The following is a 20,161-nucleotide window of genomic DNA, read 5'->3' as shown; positions in this document are numbered from 1 at the left end:
GTGATTCTACCTGTAGTGCAAATTATTTTCTTTTTTAGCCTTGAAAATGTGACATGTGTCATGAAACGTCGGCAATAAATTTGTAAGAATGGAGGTCTTCGTTTCCCTTGTTCCTTGAGGATGTGTATAATTTTGGTCGTGGCTTTTCCTCTGTATATATATATATATATATATATATATATATATATATATATATATATATATATATATATATATATATATATATATATACATATACTCAATTAAATCACTTTCAGAACATTAAGGTAGTATTTAGCAAGCTACAATAACCCCTGAAATGTTTGGTCGACGTATTCCTGTCTTTTTTTTTTATAGGTAAGCGTAATTGTTTGGCTTGACGTGCTTCTCCAGGAGCAAGAGCCCTTATTGGCCTAAGGCCAGTTTAATCTAGAAAGGACAAACGATCTAGGTAGCTAGAGAGGGAGGGTTGGAGGAAGGGGGTAGGGGTTCCTATAAGGGTAATTTGTCATCAAGGAAGTTCATTGTGTAGCCAAACGGTGCTTGTTGTTCCACTGTTCCATGACAGCAGTTAATCTCTCAATGTGTAGCCAAAAAGTACTTGTTGGTCCACTGTTCCATGACAGCAATAATCTCTCAGTGTATAGCCATTTGCTTGTTGGTCCACTGTTCTATGACAGCAATAATCTCTCAATGTGTAGCCAAAAAGTACTTGTTGGTCCACTGTTCCATGACAGCAATAATCTCTCAGTGTATAGCCAAAAAGTACTTGTTGGTCCACTGTTCCATGACAGCAATAATCTCTGTGTATAGCCAAAAAGTGCTTGTTGGTCCACTGTTCCATGACAGCAATAATCTCTCAGTGTATAGCCAAAAAGTACTTGTTGGTCCACTGTTCCATGACAGCAATAATCTCTCAGTGTATAGCCAAAAAGTGCTTGTTGGTCCACTGTTCTATGACAGCAATAATCTCTCAATGTGTAGCCAAACAGTGCTTGTTGTTCTGTTGTTCCATAACAGCAATAATCTCTCTCTCTCTCTCTCTCTCTCTCTCTCTCTCTCTCTCTCTCTCTCTCTCTCTCTCTCTCTCTCTCTCCATATAATTATTTTCCATCAAACGGTGCATAGTATAGAGAGAGAGCCGGGGGTTGGGCAGAGGGTGTTTCCATACATCATCATCCTAATTAGCATAATCACCTTTGCGTGGAATATTATAGATTCTCGGTTAATGTCAGATTTATAGACTTGACGATCTGGTTAATTTCCAATTTTCTGGGATTGAGGATTTGGTTCATTTCTAATTTGCTGGACATCAGGATTTGCCTGCATAGTTTTCCATTGTTGTTGATTTGGATCCTTAATTATCATGAGTTAGGTTTTTATTCTTGAAATTTGTGATATCTGGCTGTAATTCCATAATGTTATAGATTTCTGTGCTTGATTCCATATTTTTTTTTTTTTTTTTGCCTGAGTTACAATGCTTCTAGATTTTCCACAGTTTTGTGGATTGCCTGGCTTTGGTTCGATAACATTCTGAATTTCTGGCTTTGGTTCCATAATACTGAATTTGTGGCTTTGGTTTCATAATTTTCTGGATCTAGTTCCAATAGTTTCTGGATTTGTGGGCTTAATTTCCTAATTTTCTAAATTTTTTACTTGGGCTCCAAAAGCTTTCTGGATTCCTGGCTTTGGTTCATAATGTTCTGGGTTTTGGTTCATAATTTTCTGGGTTTGATTTTCAAGATTTTCTGGACTTCGGGCCTGAATTCCATAACTCCTTTGTTGTATTGGGTTAGTTCCAAAATGTTCTGGAATCCGGCTTTGGATTTTTTAGCTTAATTCCAAAATCTTCTAGATTCGTGGCTTTGTTTCCATAATTTTCTGGTTTTTTGGGTAGAGTTCTATGCCTAAGCACTGATTTCCAAGTAGTATTTTGGGACGTTCATCACTGTGTGCGTGTTATGTATGTGTATGTGTATGATAAATTGCAAATCATGACATTGCATTCTAAAAACATGGCTTTAACATAGAACGAAACTTCGACCATAAAACCTATTCCTGGTATTTAAGTGTCATTTTTGTCACACTGACGAACCGAAGTAACTTTTTGAATGTACCTGAAATAATATTTGCTAATCCCATCAAGTCAAGTTGACATGAACGAGAAAAATGAGGATTTGTTGAACTTCAGGGTGATATTTTTCTGCTTCCTCTTAAAAGCGACTCAGTATTACTGTTACATTATCATCATTTTCAAGAAAGACGATAAAGATGAAATGCAATACTTTTCGATTTTTCACCGAAGGAAAAGGGGTTAGCCCAGCCTTAAAGTTTACAGGAAATCGTTCTACAAACACACGTAGTACTAAAGAAAAAAAAAATTAAAAGGACAAAACCATTGCGAAAGAGAGTGACATTGTCATTCAGGTCTTAAGATCTTTGTTACAATTATCATAAATTTGATGAGTTTCATACTTTTCGAATTTCTGTGTCTCCCGGTGCACAAAGGCTGCTCTTTACGGACTTTGAATTAAGCACGAGTTTTGTTAATTCCAATTTTAGTATACAAATTGTGGACGCTTATGTTTGTATACACACAAGCACTTATGTATGTATATATATATATATATATATATATATATATATATATATATATATATATATATATATATATATATATGTAGTATACATTTTAGTGCTGAAGTAATATTGTTGCTACTATTATTATTCAAAAGATGAACCCAATTCATATGGAGCAAGCCGACAGGGGCCATTGACTTGAAATTCAAGCTTCCAAAAAGTACGGTGCTCATCTAAAGAAATGACAGAGGATAGTAGGAAATACAGAAAAAACAACATAAGTACAAGGTGAATTGTGTTAGGGTAATAAGTAAATAAATAGTAATAAAAATGAAAATGGGTTTGTACAGTATCAAAGATAACTCATGGTCCCAAGCCACTTGGAGGAGAACCCGCGGATGCTTTCCATCAATAATGAACTAACGAAGTTTCACGTTCAAAATTAATCAGCGAGTGAGTTATTGTCTAGGCCAGTTAGGAGCCTGTGACATTTTACAAGTATCGATCGCCGAAGAACCAAAATACCCACATCGGCTTACATCTGACGTAGTACTGTATTCTGGGAAAATGTCACCTTTTGCGGGAAGTAATTTTGGCTGGATTTAGGAGTGAGGAGTCATCCTTTCTACAAAAGAAGTAAGATCCAGCCCACCACAGTAACGCGAATTCATTCAGACTAGTTCATTAAGCTCTTACTCCTGTGACGTGGCCGAGATTGACCCAGCACACACACACGCTACGGTGCTACAAATTCATTCATTCATTCAGGTGGCTCTCGTTACAAATTCACTCATTTATTCAAAAGGCTTGCTCTACGTTTTGATAAAAAAAAAGTCAGTATAATTCAACTCACTGTTGTAATATAAATTCATATGCAGATGTACCGAAGGAGTTGGCCTGAAAGAATTTCTTAATGCAGCTTTCATTTTTACTTACTGAGTCTAGCATATCTCTCTCTCTCTCTCTCTCTCTCTCTCTCTCTCTCTCTCTCTCTCTCTCTCTCTCTCATTTTCAGGATTTTCAATTTTTAGTTTTTCACTGTTATCAGAAATATAACATCGTTCTGACGAGTTGTAGTACGTTTTAAATACGGCCAGATTATGTAATGTTCCCTGAGAAAAGTACTTTCAGCAATTATTGTATCCCCGGTGTCTTCGACCATAGTTTTTGCGTCGTCAGTTTCGATCACTTTATCAGCATACTGCACACTAACTTGCCTCCAGATAGAAACAGTCAAAGTTTTTCGATAATTCACCAATCTAAAAATGTTCATAGATTAATATATATATATATATATATATATATATATATATATATATATATATATATATATATATATATATATATATATATATATATATATATATATATATATATATATATATAAGGCAGGACGGTATTTTCGAAAACAAATGACAACATTCAGATCCCTCTAGGTTAAGTGAACTGAACTTGAATTACTATTTTTTTGCACAAGCACCAAACTTTGTTAATTGAAAAAGCGCATTATTTACGCAAAATTAGAGTCAGTTATGAAATCCGAACTGGTCCGCTGGTATGGTGGCTAGTGTCGTGGCATACCGATCAGATGTCGCGGGTTCGCGCCTCCCCCAGAGCAATGAAAAATCACTGGCTCTGTATCATGATCGATTAATGCTGCATTCCTTGGAACCTTGAATTTCAAGTCAATGGCCCCTGTGTGCTTGTTCCATGTGAATAGGTTTCATCTACTGAAATAATAATTATTAATAATGTCATAATATAAAATGTTGACGCTGTATCTCCGAAATTAACGAACAAATTGTACTGTAATATAACTTAAGACTAAAATTACATCACGTTATATTGAAGATTTTGACTATCAAAGTGTTCCTTCCTAGCGAGGATTGTATCACCGGAAATTAAAAGAAAACTAGTTTCTTAATTAAAATAGTTTAGTTTGGTGAAATTGTATGCTTTCGGTGTCGGTGACCTTTGATTCTGTGACGGCAGCTTATAAAAACCAAATCAACATATCTGTTCATTTTCATACAGAAACTTCTCAAAGCCCGAATTATCCATTTCTGGTCCATTTTTTTTCCTTATTATACAAGAATACTTGCGCATTGTGACAGATTATACAAAGATAACATCTCGCAAATGCTTTGACAGCACACACCCAATAAAATTTCAAAAGACTTTTGAATTAGTAGAATTTTATTTCTTATTCAGCGTCGAATTTAAACTGCGTTCAAATCCGTTGGTTTGACGTAACTCCAACTTGTCTTTGAATTTGACGTCAGCTTTCGAATCCCAGTCTTGTACTCTATCACAGCGACTTGTTTCAGAACGCTTCTTTTTAAACAAAAAACCCCCCTGACTAATCGACCAGTCAATCATGCAAGTGCTGTATATACAGAAAAGTGTACAAAATCCTTCTTCGTACCTACGAGGGTCAATCAGCAGGCGTTCAGTCTTCTCGCGAGCCCGTGACAGAGAGAGAGGCACTCTACAGAAACGGAGTAACCCCTTCTGAATGCCTGTTGATACTGAATATTGACCTTCTTCGTAGAGCCACGAAAGCTGTCCTCATTCTGCATGGTGCCAAGTGCATGAAGCACTTCTAAATATCCTTTTCTTTTGCCGATAACGTATTGGTTTAATTTTAGTTTGTGGGCAAGGTCATGGACGATACCAGTTGGAGTTGCTTAGGTACGCTTTACCAAACCAATGTTTTTTTGTCACCATCAATAAATCTTAGCTAGGTCTTCAGGTTGGTGTAGAAATCAATATGTGGCTACGTTACTTTTACGCGCTTTATCCATAATTAAAGAGTTTATCAACAGATGTAAGGGATAGACATCAAGCCAAAAAAAAAAAAATAATAATAATAATAACAAACCTGAAATGTGCATAACATAATCCGCATGAATTTAGATTGGGGTTAATAAGACACGACAAAATAGGCTTAATTGTCCGACGACAACTGATATGGCTGCCGGTCACGCAAGGAGTGCACGCGACCCAATTAAAACCAAATTCCATTCATGTATTATGAAACACGACTGTTAGGAAATGGTCTAGCGTCCGTTGACGTCGTAATGCAAGTGAGAAATAATCAATTAATCAATCAGTGTTATAACGGACAGCTCTATTTATATTTTCAGTTATTCATAACGGAAAATTATCTAATCTCTGCTGTGATCGTTTTCAGAAGTATGAAAGTTCAGTGCTGTTGCAAAAGTATCTGTAACAAATAAATAACGTACGAGTGAAATTATCGCAATGTCGCTGATTCTACGAAGTTTTATACTGTGTTCCTGCCAGTTTGTATCTTGCCAAATTCGTCAAGTGGTTTGTGTGTGTGTGTGCGCTCGCGCGCGGATGTAAATCCCACGAGGATGAGCAGGTGTTCATTTTGGTTCCTCGTTGCTCACTCAACAAAACAACATTGAGGGCGCATTATTTCGCGGCACATAGGTGTAAAGCTTCTTTTATTCATTTTTATTGATTGGAACGTTTTACAGTGAAGGTCAGGCAGTCTAATTCCGTAAGCTCGCGTTGTCAAAGAGGGTGAAAGCGCTTAGAGTTCACGAATTTAATCTTTCAAACTTCACACAAAACATTCCAGGTCACGTAGAGATGTTTTGACATTCAGAAAATTACGGAAGGGACCAGAGAGCTATTTTAGGTAATAGGATTCCCGTCTGTTTGGACAAGAGTAACACTGTACGAGCTTTGGTTCCACGTGTGCTCGAATTTCGCGATCAGACTAATTTAGAATAAAAACTAACCGAAGTGACTCTGGAAGTTTCCTTTACAGAGGGCTCATCCTTTTTGGTAGTTAATGACTGAATGTGACAGTGGTTTCGTATTTCCGTTTTCAGTTACACTGAATTGAATTGAATATATAATTTGGGCCTAAGGCCAAGCACTGGGACCTAAGAGGTCATTCAGCGCTGAAACGGAAGTTGACAGGAGAAGGTTTGAAAGGTGTAACAGGAGGAAAACCTCCCAGTTGCACTATGAATCAATTGTTAAGAGATGGTGGATAGCAAGGTGGAAGAAAGAGAATATGAAAGGAGGTACAGTAAAAGGAACGAAAGGGGTTGCAGCTAGGGCTGAAGGCACGCTGCAAAGAACATTAAGTAATGCCTACAGTGCACCGCATGAGGTGCACTGACGGCACTAACCCCCTACGGAGACGACATGTTATTGAGAATGTGTAAAGTCCCTGCTCAACAAGTTCTCTATGATGAACCTCCCGTTTTCTACGGTGCCTTCACAGCTGACCGGAGGTCACACGTACACAACCTTATTATCATTATTGTGATTTGTATATTTATTACCTGTTCATTTGCCCTTATACGTAGTATATGTGTCAGAGTATTTTTTGTGTCCAGTCAGCTGTTGTTAATCATCATGTTGTCTATATGTACCTGTCCTGTTTTGTGTAGAGAAATTGGTTGACCTTGGGTCACTTGTAAATTTTGTACTGACGTCTGCGTATATGCCGACATCTGCATGCCGCTTTATAAGTGGGTCGCTTCATCAGTAAACTAGCAGCACTTGTCTTCCTGCTCTTTCTTTAGCACCTCTCACAGTGGTGATCCCCGGAGTGGTTCCCGGAGCCATTAACAGACCCAAACGGCAACTTAGTCTTGGCCCGATGAACCAACCCACACCCCTAACGGACTAACTATGGCGCTCTAACAAAGCATTCGGGCGTTACCGACCCTCGTCGGCAAATCACTGGCGTTATTAGCGGACCCACACGGCACGCCCCCAAGCGTGTATTGACGTGAGTGTTCCCTCACACTCCAAGTGAGAGTGCGGAATGAGCAAGGATGCAGACATTCCCTCCCACATACAAATTGCCGCGAACTTCTCGGAGGCAGATGTCTCCCTCGCATCGAGAAGGCGCGGCCCTCTCCGCCGCCCCAGCAGATACCTGCTTTGATCAGACGTTACCTACGTCTTGGGGGGGAGTATTGTAAAGTCCCCATTTTCTATGGTGCCTTCACAGCTGACCCGAGGTCGCACGTACACAACCTTATTTTCATTATTGTGATTTGTATATTTATTACCTGTTCATTTGCCCTTATACATAGTATATGTGTCAGAGTATTTTTTGTGTCCAATCAGCTGTTGTTAATCATCATGCTGTCTATATGTACCTGTCCTGTTTTGTGTAGAGAAATAGTTTGACCTCGGGTCACTTGTAAATTATGTACTGACGTCTGCGTATACACCGACGTCCGCATGCCACTTTGTAAGCGGGTCGCTTCATCAATAAACTAGCAGTACTTGTCTTCCTGCTCTTTCTGTAGCGCCTCTCGCAAACGTTTAGAGATTTTTTGTTAAATTATGTAAACAGTAGAGTCACTGGTTTGGTGCAAACATAGGTCTAAGGTGAGGATGTCTCCTTGGCTGTTTAATAGAAGTCAGAAAAGACAATGGATGTTGTTTGCAGCCGATACGATATTTGATAAAAAACTGCAAATGTTAATGACAGTTTGAAGGAGTTTGCATGGATGGATCATTATTAATAGTTTAACCAGACCGCCGAGTTAACGTTAACTCTCATAAGGCCTGGCCCCAAGGGCTAATTCTAAATACATTGCAGTTGCTTTTAAAGGGTTTTAGGCCAAGGCTATACACAAGCATTTTTAGTTGGTATGATCATATTTGGTAGTATTTTTGCATTGCAGACTTGAAATGTCGGGCCAGATTTCTATTGGAGTTATTCTTGGTTCTCATAGGACTGTAGAATTCAGGCCAGAAGTCCAGGCACTGGAACCCATGAGGTCATACAGTGCAGGAAGGGAAATAGAGAGAGTAAAAGGTTTGAAAGGTGTTACAGGTGGAAATCCTCGCAGTTGCACTAAGACACTACTGTTAGAAGAGGGTGGAAAGTAAGATGGAAGAAGGAGAAGATGAACAGCGGAGGTATAGTAAAAGGAACGAGAGCGGGTGCAGCTAGGGGCCGAAGGGACGCTGCAAATAACCTTAAGTACTGCCTACAGTACACCGTGTGAGGGGCACTGATGTCGCTAACCCCCTATGGGGAGCTCTTGTAGGGACTGGCCCGAAAGGTTGTTCTTGAAGAGGGCATTGCATTCATTCGTTTTTCCTTAAAAATAGGGTTTAGGCCAAAGGCCACACCCCAGCATTTTTAGTTGGTATGACCGTATCTAGTGGCATTTATGCATTGCAGACTTTTGAAATACAGGGTATGGTCTGATGTCCATAGTTTGTCGAAGTATTTGATTTTTGGAGTTCCGTTTTGCCAGCGTTTAGCACTGTCTACTCGTTCTATTAAATATGTTGTGCATATTGATGTTTTCCAAAATTTTCCTATTACTTTTTATGGGAGGGAATCTAAGTGTTATTCTGTCAATTGAACCTCTTCACTTGATATCACCACCATGCATTTTCAAGTTACTCTAACATTTTCAGTACTGAGAATAGTTATGTTTTCCAGCTGGGGTTTCAAGTTGTGAATTTCAACCATTTGTTCATTTTCTTTTCCCTAAAGTATTAATCCTTTATTAGACATCTCTGTAGTGGAGTCAAAATGATTCAAGGATGGTGAAGTATGAATTTTTCTTATATATTTGGTTTTTTCTTCATATAGCTCCAGTTTCACATTTCATTTTCATTCTAGGGAAGGGGATTTAGGGACTCTATACTTATGCATGGCCATCTAAAAGTTTAAGGAGAATGATTAATGGCAACAAGACATCAGTTGCTGAATTTCGTCCACGAAATTCCCTACACATACCATGAAGCTAGTTTAGGGACAAATGAGAAAACACCCTTCCTCTAGCTGATTATTTTAGGGCTTTATGCCAAGATGTATGCAATGCTGTCTAGAGATGAAATCAAATGGTAGGAGCTGAGTTTGGCCAGGGACTTTTACCTCCTTTGAACACAGTAAATGATCGTACCTGTAGTAAACAGTCCGCTAAATTCCAATTTCACCCTAAAACATAACTCTAGTAATTAGAATAATGTCAAGGCTCTTGCACGTTACAGTTTTTAAGGTAATACAAATAACACCACCACAATAAAAATTCACTGTTAAATTTATTCTTTTCCCAAATTATGAATACATCATGCCAGAGGGCTCTTACATAACCAGAGAACATGGAATGATTTCGTGATCTGGCCTACCATCTTTGCAATAAGGGGTGAAGTGGGAGATACACGCGAACACACCCAGAACAATACAAAGTGAGAAGGTGGCAACATTTCTTAAAAGGAAAATGTTGCATTGGCCAGCAATTATAGTACAAACTTAAATAAGTGCATCAGAAAATTATCCTGAAGCGGTGATAAAAAATTAATGGTCTGCTAGAATTTAGCGAAAATGTACAGACGTAATTGAAGTAGTAATTGAAAAATCTAATAAAATTAAGTAATCAACTTCAAGAGTTTCTATTCCCACTTTTTTGAGAAATGGTGTGGTTTTGGAAAAACTGAAGTTACATGGTAAAGTCTCTCTATCTAACTAGGTGTCTAAAGTTCTATACCAGAAATAAGAGGGAAAAACTGCTTCACACAATAGTATATTATGCCATTTATAATAATGGCGTATTCTTTTCCTCATCAGCATTGCTTGTATCTGAGTGTGGTTGATACATTCCCTGATCTACCATGAAAGTAGCCCATGAAGTTTATATTTACATTATAGTTTTTATAACTGATTCTTTTATTATAAAACAATATATAGATACATCGTCTCTAAATGACAAAATTTACAAAGACTACATAAATTTGATACAACAGGACATACTTGCAAAAAATACATAATCCTTGGGTCCTGATCTGCAACAATATAGCAATTGACAAGACACGGGTTTCCCAAATTTCCCCGAATCTGTAAAGGCCATTTAACTAGTATAATGACTTCACCTTGACACCTTTTAAGGTAATAATTTATTTTAAAGACAAAGAAACAAAAGTTAATCCTCTGCCACCTATGAACATAAGAACTAAACCTAAAACACATAATCAGAACAGTGGCTGAAAGAAACAAACTGTACGGATGGAATAAAACAGCCAAAACTGATTGTTAGGTATACCAGTCATGCTATATATATATTTTCAACTATGTCAACGCATTTGGAAACAATATAAATGTCAATAAGAACAAAATTTACAACAAAATATGTAAAGGATGATGGTAAACCAAGCAGGAGCCGAAGTGATTGCCAGATCACATCCCAGTTATATGCGTTTATCAAAGCACCTTACCTAGTTCTTTTCATCCACAAGGGGAGATGACTTCTCTTCTAACACCTCTTGACACAAGTGTGTCGCCCCAAAAACTGTGTTCATGAAACAATCATATTTACAACAATTATTGAACACCTAGGTCAGCTCCCCTAAAACATATTTACATGTTCCAGCCTATGGCCAAACAAAATACCATGAGTATACAAAAATAAATCATAGTACTAGGCCTTACTTTTTCTCCCTATTCTCAAAGCTCAATATTCACAATTTATGGACATTGCTTCAAAAGGATCTGGAACATATGAACATCAGAAAGAGAAGCATATGTAGGAAAAGTTCCTTGCTGGTCCAGTGCAGGAGAGCCTCTTTCACATTACATTATATGGCAAAGTCTAAAAAGCTTTACAAAGATACCTGTACAATATACATATTTTAGTGATAACCGCAAGGTGCTAAGTACAATTGTCACGACAACTGAAAGACCATCAATGTCAACTTACCAAGAGGATTCATCTTAAATGGAAAACTAAATACTATTCAAAATTCATTAGCACTACCAAATCATCTCTATGTCTACCAAGTTAATAAAAATCTCTATATATATGTAACAGTATTTTAAGTACAAGAATACTCTCCACTTTTCATTTCAATAGAAAAAAAACAAAAGCAAATAAAAAATAAAACGCAAAATTTAAGAAAACTAACTTGCATGCATCAATTGACTGGGATTGTATCACATGAACATTACCTAATTCCTTGAAAACTTTATCCATCTTCAATATAAACTCTCTGGAAAGAGGAAAAGTCCTAACCCTTTTTTGCACTTAATTGTAAAATGAAATGTAATGTAAACAAACAAAGGGTGCATTCCCAACCTTGGCCACTCCTCAGATAAACTGTAACCATTAATGGATTGTAACTTATCATAGTTGGTGTTACAATTGCACAGGATTGCTTCCAAATGAGCAAACAGCTTCAATTTTTTGTCTTTGCTCTCTGAAGACAATGAGAAAACAATCATCTGCAGGGGATAATTTAATATCCTCTTTACCTTGATTATAACACACTACAATTTTTCCATCACCATTCCAGAAAGATAAATCCATTGTCGTAATTATGACCAAGAACACCACTCCATAATCTCAAGAATTCTCGCTTTTCACTTTTTACATAAAAATGTTCTCACCATATTAAGCATTCATCAGATAGTATAAACACTTCACAAATCATATCTTTCCATGTAAATAAAAAACAAATTGTGCAGCTAGAAAAGTTACTGATAGAAAATTAGTGTACATACAAACCTGCCTGTGATGTAACATTGAAAAATACAAAAAAAGAAATTCTCCACATTTAGAGCATAACAAGTGTTACTCTAGGCCATTCAATGAAATGAAAACAAAACAGGATACTTCATAAAATAAAAAATACTGTAGATTCCATTTTCTAACAGATCTTTGCCCTCAGCATTTCAAAGCTAATATGTACCTTTACAATTCCAAAAGTTAAATATGCAATACCTTAAGTGTCTAAATATCTACTCACAAATGAATAGCTGGGACCCTGTCCTAACACAACAGCAAGGCAAAAATTGTAAACATTTCATAAAAAATCACTTTCCAGGACCCTGTCTTAATTCAACAGCAAGGCCAAAATATACATACAGTATTTCACAAAAAATCAATTTTCAGAAACATCTGCTCTATTCTTTACTAGCAGCAAATCTTTCTACAGCATATTTTCAGATTACTTTTCATTCTAAATTTATAAAACAACGTACTGTAATGACCAACAGCTTCTGCAACTTTTTCTAGGTTGCAAAGGTTTACAAATCAATATAAAAATAGGAAAAACCCAAATATAAAACCCCAAATCAATGTTCCTGTACATAAATGTTTTAAAAAATGACATGGGAATTTCCATTTCTACCTTACATTATTCATAAGCGTTCTTTAGCTAGGAAGTAACACTGCTTACTACACAGTAAACACAAGTTCGAGAGTGCAGTTATCTAGTAAGCACACGAGTTTTCAGCAACCTCCTCAAAGAATATTGTTGCAATTCTTATCAGAGCCATGGGTCCCACCAAAATGAAACTAATACTGGTAACTCAAGAAGTATGCAGTAAAACTTTTGCTTTGCACTGCTTCCAAAACTTTTAAAAGCCTAACTACAAACTAAATAAACTGTATAAGGTAGCAAAATGATTCTATATACTGTAGTACAATATGAGGACAAATTATCGCAATTTTATCTGGTTTGCCTAAAATAATCATGATCTGTAAGTGTAGCTACAGTGGAGGACCTAGTGTCAAAAAGTGAATACCAGTTTCTTGACAAAATGCAATATCTAAGCTTGCTTGCTATCCTTTATTGGCAAATTGGCACAAATAACAAGCAGATTACCATCAATAAGATCCAATTTTATGTCTATTTGCAGTTATATACAGTATATGAACCCTTGACAAAAAAAAAAAAGTTACAAAATGCAATTTGTGTGCTACAGTTAAAAAGGCAAAACACCAACCTGTCCAAACCCTTACAAGTTTAAATAACCTTCTACAAGAGGTTGCTGGAATATCCAACCACAGAAAGCAAAGTGTGGACATAACATAAAAAGGTCTAAATCTGCTCTGTCACTCTGCACAGAGGCCCTCTAACAAGTCCTTATTCATCAAAAAGATCCTTAGTATTGATGCATGAAACCAAAGTTCACAAAACAGATGAACAGTGGGAAAAAAGTGTAACAAGAATGCACAGTATCAGAATGAAAACAAAAACTACGGGTATGGATCAATACAATGAAGATTCAGGAATTCAATTTGAGGTACTGAGCAAAAACGCTTCCAAGATCAAAATCAACAAAATAGGAAAATAAATACTGTCGACAGATTAAATAACATGAAGCAATTATAGGACACTGCTACTAAACTGCTCAAACACAATTTACCTGCATAGAAATGAAAAGATACAAGTCTACTACAAAAAAATACAATTCTGTATAGATCAAGTAAACAGAAAATTAGCTCCTACAAAACATGAAGAAAAAAATAAACTATATCACAAAGACAACTAAGCACAAACAAGCAAAGCAAATGGCCAGACAGGCAAAAATATATATATATATATATATTTGTAGTTAACCCCCCCACAATTGTAAATAATCACAACTCTCTGTAAGAGTGAAGAGAAAAAGATGCATGATTATGATGCTAATGGCATGAAGTTCAATATGGTAAGTGAATATCCATCAACAAGAGAAAGAGCTTCTTTAAATTCAGTGATGAAACTGGGATGAACATTGATGATCAATGAGAGATTTACCCTAGAAAACCACTATTCAATTATGATTCTGTAGGCATGAACAAGTTAGGCAAGTTGATGAACAAAAGAAAAAAAAAAAAAAGAATCTGTAAAACCATGGCAAGGGAAAATGCTACTGCATGGGAGTTGAAAATGAGCTTAAAGAAAAGAGGTGCAATATATGGAAGGAAGGAAAGGTGGAAAGGCTTTGTCACTGCCATAGCGCAGGAGGAAAGTTGCTGATCTCTCCCTGATCCTGTACTTGCGCTCCATTTGCTATCCATGATAACTTTATCCTCATCCGTAGTGCCACCTGCAAGTAAAATGGCATTCAACTACTCAACTAGTTTACTAGCTTACATACAAAGTTAATAGGTAATATAGTTTTGTTTGCTACATGCTGTATCTACTGTACCATCATCTTTCATTATACAATCCTAATCCTCTCTTCTACTTCTCATTTTTTTATGTAGGCATTCTAGACAAGTTCATAACCTCTTAGGGAAAAAAAAAAAAAAAAATATATCGTTAAAAAGAATGACCCTCTGTATGTCGTTGAGCTTATATTTTGCTTTCTCAACCTGGCATACAAGTTTCTTCTTTTCAGCAGATAAATTATAAAGCAGCTGTCCGAAGTTCATTTATTCTGGCGCTCTGATAGTACTTGCTGTCAATGAAAGGAGGTGAATCCAACCAGGGAATATTTATACCAGAAAACAAGTTTGTAAAGATGGGTGGCGATTTTTGATTGGTCAGTCATATTCGGGGAGCTCTCCTATTGGCGGCTAGTCAAAAATTGCTCCAATTCCTTGTATACCCATTTTCTGGTAAAAGTATTTCCTGTATGTACCCCGGGTGCCATTCACGTCCTTTCAAATGTCACAATGACTGTTGAAGCACTGGAATAATAGATGAACTTTGGACAGTTCCTTTAAAATTTATCTGCTGAAACAAAGAAACCTATATGGCAAGTTAGGAAGGCAAAATACAAGCTCAACGGCATACACAGTGCCATACTTTTCAACAATGTTTCCCTCGAAGAGGGCCTTCTTCCATAATAATAATTTATTTTATCACGTAATCTGCACTCAGGTCCTGTTGAACAATCATTTAAAAATAGGTAGACAAAGGATTTAGCTTTTCAAGATAACATTTTTATGTACTTAAGCCACATACCTTATTTGGATTGTTGACCTTGATGACCTGATTTAAAGTCCCTGATGGTGCAAGGCTGGTACTACTGGGATTCAGCATTTGTAATTGTAATGACTGGGGAAAAAATAAAACCATCCTTTAGATCTTGTGATCAAGTTTTAGAAATGGCATTGCAATAAACAACATTTTGGCCAAGTACAAGAAAAATCTTTAGGGTGAAGTGTGATTTTCTAATACTTAAACACCACCAAAATTAAAAGATAAAGAATACATCTCAGTAATCAAATTAAATTATTGTATTACACAACGTTTATACAAATTACATTACCATCATGAAGAACTGTATTTTTCAAGCAAAGCAAAACTAAAGTTCACTATGATGAGTACAAGCAAAAGGAACAAACTTTACAATTTCTATCTTATGACCAAATTACACATTTCTAGAAAAACCTACATTAGCCTCTTCATTATCTTTGCAAAATACCAAAACATCTATAGCATTTTCTCTTATTACCTTTGGTACAGCAGCCTGAAAGAGGAAATCTGTGACCTGAACTCCAGTGTTGTTGGTGGCCTGCATGTTAATGGTCGTCATAGATTCATGGACTTCAAACGTCATATCTAGTCGCAGTCCATTTTTATCATAGGCATTGATACCTGGTATACCTGGTGAAAAAATAAAAGTAAAATTTACCATCACAGGTATTTTGTTACCCCATTTCAATTATTTGCTTATACATACAGAAGTGACTTGAAAACTTTTTTTTTATGTCATAAAATTTATTTCCTTTACTACAAACCAGACGGTTTACATCGGTATAACTGTACAGATCAGATCACAAATCACAAAAACTAATTGGATGTGTTGCAATGAATAATTTTTCTGCAAAAAATTCGTTTTTTCAATGAAAATTCAATAGTTTACATGATCATATCTGTGTGGATTGGTTACACAGGACTTTGTGTTAAATTATGATAAATACAAATCCTAACAATGTCTGCCACAATACAGTTAAGCAAACAAATATAAAAATTTGGTTCCAGATACCAAAAGCATAGCAAAGACGTAACAGTATCAATATTTATAACAAAAATATTTAATGTTAAATCATGAATGCTATACCAAAACACCTACTCGACTGTTGCGTGGTCGGACTTGAAACAGAGTTAAATGTAGGGAGAGAAGAGACTGGATTCGTTATGGACGAGTTGGTTGATGTGTTATTGAGCAGTCCATCAAGGAGGAAGGCGCCATTGCTATTGCTTGATGGTACCATTGTGCTGTTCAAATTGGCCAGAGGAGCTGCTGGTGTTGGACCAGTGTCCAGGCCTCCTGAAAAAGGCATTTAAAAAATAATAAAATGGCTCACTTTACCTCCTATAGCTAAAATGTCTTTCAATGCTTCTACTTCTATACAAGAAACTGCTTCAATATTATCTGTTTCCTTCTACTTTCTCTGATGTTAACTTCTTTCTAATTCCAATTATTTTAATTCTCTTTTTATTTTAAGAATTATTTTTACTTCATTTCTATTCCAAGGTGAGAGAAACTTTAACATCTTTAGAAATGGACTGAATAAAAATTTAAAAAAATATTCATAACAAATTAAAACACAAATTCCTGAACAAAATTACAGAAAGTTCATCCACAAAATACTATGAACCAACAACAATTAAAACTGTGTGCATGGATATTAGTCTTTAATTTAAAAATCAGTTCATTAAATTATTCATTTCCCTTCACATGAATACATTTAACTTTTCCCAAACTAATAACCCAGGATTCTAACGTAATGACCAGAGCAAAAATTTCACTCTTTTTCACTATGTGACCTTTACGTTGTGTCAAGGCCAGGACACACCCAATCCAAAGCTATAGTCTACTTCAAAATCCCTGCATTTCAGTTTTGGCCTAATAAACAGAGCATAGAATAGAATATAGCATTTAGGTCAAGGGCCAAGCGCTGGGCCCTACGAGGTTATTTAGTGCTGAAAGGGAAACTGACAGTAAGAAGGTCTCAAAGGTATAACAAGAAAAAAGCCTCACAGTTGCACTATGAAACAACTGTTAGAGGGTGGAAAGTCAGAGGGAAGGCAAAGAATATGAATGGCGGTACAGTAATAGGAATGAAAAAGGTTGTAGCTAAGGGCCAAAGGGACACACGGCCTAGTTATGAAGTTCTTGTCCCTCCACTAAGATCTTGCCCTTGCCCAAATTACCTTAGGTCAAGATCAGGAAGTGCGTTCTTATTTTAGCTACTTCTGCATACGATATCCTCCACGATAAAGTTATGACCCAGTCCTAAGCCACTTCTGCAGAGATATGAACTTGTTAAATTCCTCCATGATTAACCTGTTAACTAATAATAAACTTCCTTCCACCTCTTCTCCTCTACCTTTACACTCTGCAGAAGACCTTGGTCCAGGGTCATGATATCCCATGGTTTTGTGCAACCTTTGTCACCCATGAGGCCCTAATGTTTATCCCTAAAGCATTATGGCTTGAAAACAAGTGTGTAGCCTAAAACTTACCTAACAAATCTAAAATATCTGCATTAGATGCTGGTGCTGTAGTAGGTACTACTGCAGGTACCGCATTAGAAGTAGCAGGCTGCACTGTATCACTGTCACCAGGCTCCATCCCTCCCAATAGATCTAACAAGGCATTCTGGAAAAAAAAAAACACAAATGAAAAACAGAGTGGTCTAACATTTATTATTCATTACACTGTATTACTTCAGAATAAATCCTAATGGATAGTCCTGAGAATCTGAAAATAGGGCTCCAGCAGTCTCGTTGCAAGTACTGCACTTCATAATTATAAACTATAACAAGTAAACCAGTTGCGCACATGTATAAAAGCTTCCACTACCGCTAGATGGTATTAATATTCTTAGAGATATCGGTTTCTTGATTGAAAAAATTCCGACATTCCAAACAAAACAAAAGATTCTCCATAATTTCACTAAAAAAAATAAGGAAGTCTACGAAAAAAATAAGGAAGTCTCTCAGTTAGTTTAACTAAGTCACACTTCTGGGTAATATATCTATACCATGGAGATAGTTGAGTAATTTACTCCTTTTTGGAAATTTCACAATTGAAAAATTAACATAATGTTAGAGCATATTCTGGCCAATTACCTTAAAAATCATTATTTGTTAATTTATGATTCCCGATGACATGCTTTGTTACATAATATACAACACAACACAACATCATGTTCAAATATGCATTTATTACATAATATGCAACACAGCACAACATCATGTTCAAATAAAAAAAAAAAAAAAAAAAAAAGCAGCAAACTAATTAAAGAACCCCTTTAATAGATTACACGGACCCAAAAAATTACTTGAATAAATGAACAAGGCCTAATTTATTTAGCAAAAGTAACATGTCAATACCCTAAGAACTTGCATAAAATCAAAACTCCCACTTACCGATTCATATGTGTCATTGGCATTGTTATTAGGAGCTGTGAGGTCATTAAGGAGCGCTTGGTTGTCTGGAGAAGCGTCCACTCCATTAGTTAAAGCTGCCTTTTCCTCTCTATTTCCCCTGGATCCCTCAAAAGGTGGCATTCTCTCTAACAATGGTCCCCGCATGTGGCTGAAAAATTGTACACAAACATTTTCAGCAACTAACTCCAACAAAATAAGGTAACAATTATGTGTCTGGCCTCTCTACACCAAATATCAATCTTTACAGAAAAGAAATACTATGCTGTTAACTACATCTGATGGCCTTCAAAACAATGAACAAGGCATCTTTCTCTTACAACATATTCACTTTTTTAATGCATCAAAAAAAAAAAAAAAAAAAAAAAAAAAAAACCCTTGCAGTTTCCCTCTGAACTATCAAGAGCTTAGAACCTTTTTACTTTTCACTTTCAGATAAAAATTACAATTCACAAAGTGACTGAAAATTTTACACTTTATAAAAGGAGAAAATAGCAAGTACTGCACACACTTGATCTATAACAGAAGTTAAATAGTACAACTAATAAGTCACATCAATTCTCAAATACATGATAACAGTATAAAAAAAATTTTGGCTTACAATCCTACAACTGTACTTGAAGCACATAAGTAGAACTATTTAGTATCTGGGAATTTTTTCAGTAATAAAGAAACATTTTTGATCTTTGAATTCCCAATGTGGACATTTCAAACATTGGACTACAGAATAAATAAATACCACCTTGTTAAAGATCTGAACCTGGTCAAAATGTAAACAATTAATACTTACTTATGTCTTGTAAATAGTTGACTATATTCTATCCCCCTCTGCTGTAACTCTATATTAAGATGAGATCCAAAAGCACTAACAACCTGCTGTATGGACCTGAAACACAAAAATAATCTAAGACACTGAAAAAATTAACACAAGTGTATAAGACAATTCAAGACATTAAGAGATGAAAAATAAAAAAAGGAAAAAGAAAAGTTCCTTCAAGCCTTACCCTACTTCATGGTTCAGTCTAGCTGATAGTTTCATGAGAGATGTCAAGGCATATTCCTTCGTGGTGATGTTGCATTGTGAAGACCATAAGATTTGTTGATACACTGCTATAAGCTCAGATTCAACAACGGTTACATCAGACTGGCCTGTAAAGCAGAGAACTTGTAAGATTTCAGCAAAAGAATGATTTCTCTTCAGAAAACATGAATCCTTTTCTTTTCACAAAGCCTACAAATCATTAACCATAAATACTTATCAATATGTATTTGAAATCGAATATGGTTCTTCCCTTGCCCATTTCTCCAGACTGAAGCAAGGGTGTTTAGTCAAATTACTAAACCCACCTTTACCATTCTCTAGCCTCTTTCTGTTGTGATATAGGTTGCTTTAATCTCTTTTCTATGTACAATTTTGGTACATGCTAACACAAGTTGAAGAAAAAAGTCAGTCTTCCTCTAGACA

At 36.1% G+C, this 20,161-nt stretch overlaps 3 protein-coding genes across 14 annotated transcripts in view; 1 reads left to right on the top strand and 2 right to left on the bottom strand.

Moving 5' to 3' along the window:
- LOC136848207 (phospholipid scramblase 1-like) overlaps nucleotides 1–5,579 on the bottom strand; it is a 22,216-nt gene extending 16,637 nt beyond the window's left edge. The window contains exon 1 of one of the 2 annotated variants that reach the window (XM_067120531.1): nucleotides 4,989–5,579. The gene's annotated coding sequence lies outside the window, so the exon portion shown is untranslated. Of the gene's footprint in view, nucleotides 1–4,984 lie in introns of both variants that reach the window. The other variant, XM_067120530.1, reaches the window with a different exon arrangement.
- Nucleotides 1–20,161, top strand: part of LOC136848208 (vesicle-associated membrane protein 3-like) — an 88,938-nt gene that overhangs the window by 9,888 nt on the left and 58,889 nt on the right. The gene's annotated exons all lie outside the window — the stretch shown is intronic.
- The window catches only part of AP-1gamma (adaptor protein complex 1, gamma subunit), a 45,196-nt gene continuing 34,643 nt past the window's right edge, over nucleotides 9,609–20,161 (bottom strand). For all 11 annotated transcript variants that reach the window (XM_067120521.1, XM_067120524.1, XM_067120518.1 and 8 more), the window contains 8 exons: nucleotides 19,701–19,845; nucleotides 19,487–19,582; nucleotides 18,679–18,847; nucleotides 17,770–17,905; nucleotides 16,373–16,570; nucleotides 15,752–15,903; nucleotides 15,259–15,351; nucleotides 9,609–14,395 (listed from right to left, as the gene is read on the bottom strand). In XM_067120521.1, coding sequence (XP_066976622.1) covers nucleotides 14,294–14,395; nucleotides 15,259–15,351; nucleotides 15,752–15,903; nucleotides 16,373–16,570; nucleotides 17,770–17,905; nucleotides 18,679–18,847; nucleotides 19,487–19,582; nucleotides 19,701–19,845 — 1,091 coding nt within the window. In that variant the 3' untranslated portion in view covers nucleotides 9,609–14,293. The remainder of the gene's footprint in view (nucleotides 14,396–15,258; nucleotides 15,352–15,751; nucleotides 15,904–16,372; nucleotides 16,571–17,769; nucleotides 17,906–18,678; nucleotides 18,848–19,486; nucleotides 19,583–19,700; nucleotides 19,846–20,161) is intronic.

This window comes from Macrobrachium rosenbergii, chromosome 18, assembly GCF_040412425.1.
Source record: "Macrobrachium rosenbergii isolate ZJJX-2024 chromosome 18, ASM4041242v1, whole genome shotgun sequence".
Lineage (NCBI taxonomy): Eukaryota > Metazoa > Arthropoda > Malacostraca > Decapoda > Palaemonidae > Macrobrachium > Macrobrachium rosenbergii.
This window is presented reverse-complemented; position numbering and strand designations above follow the sequence as displayed.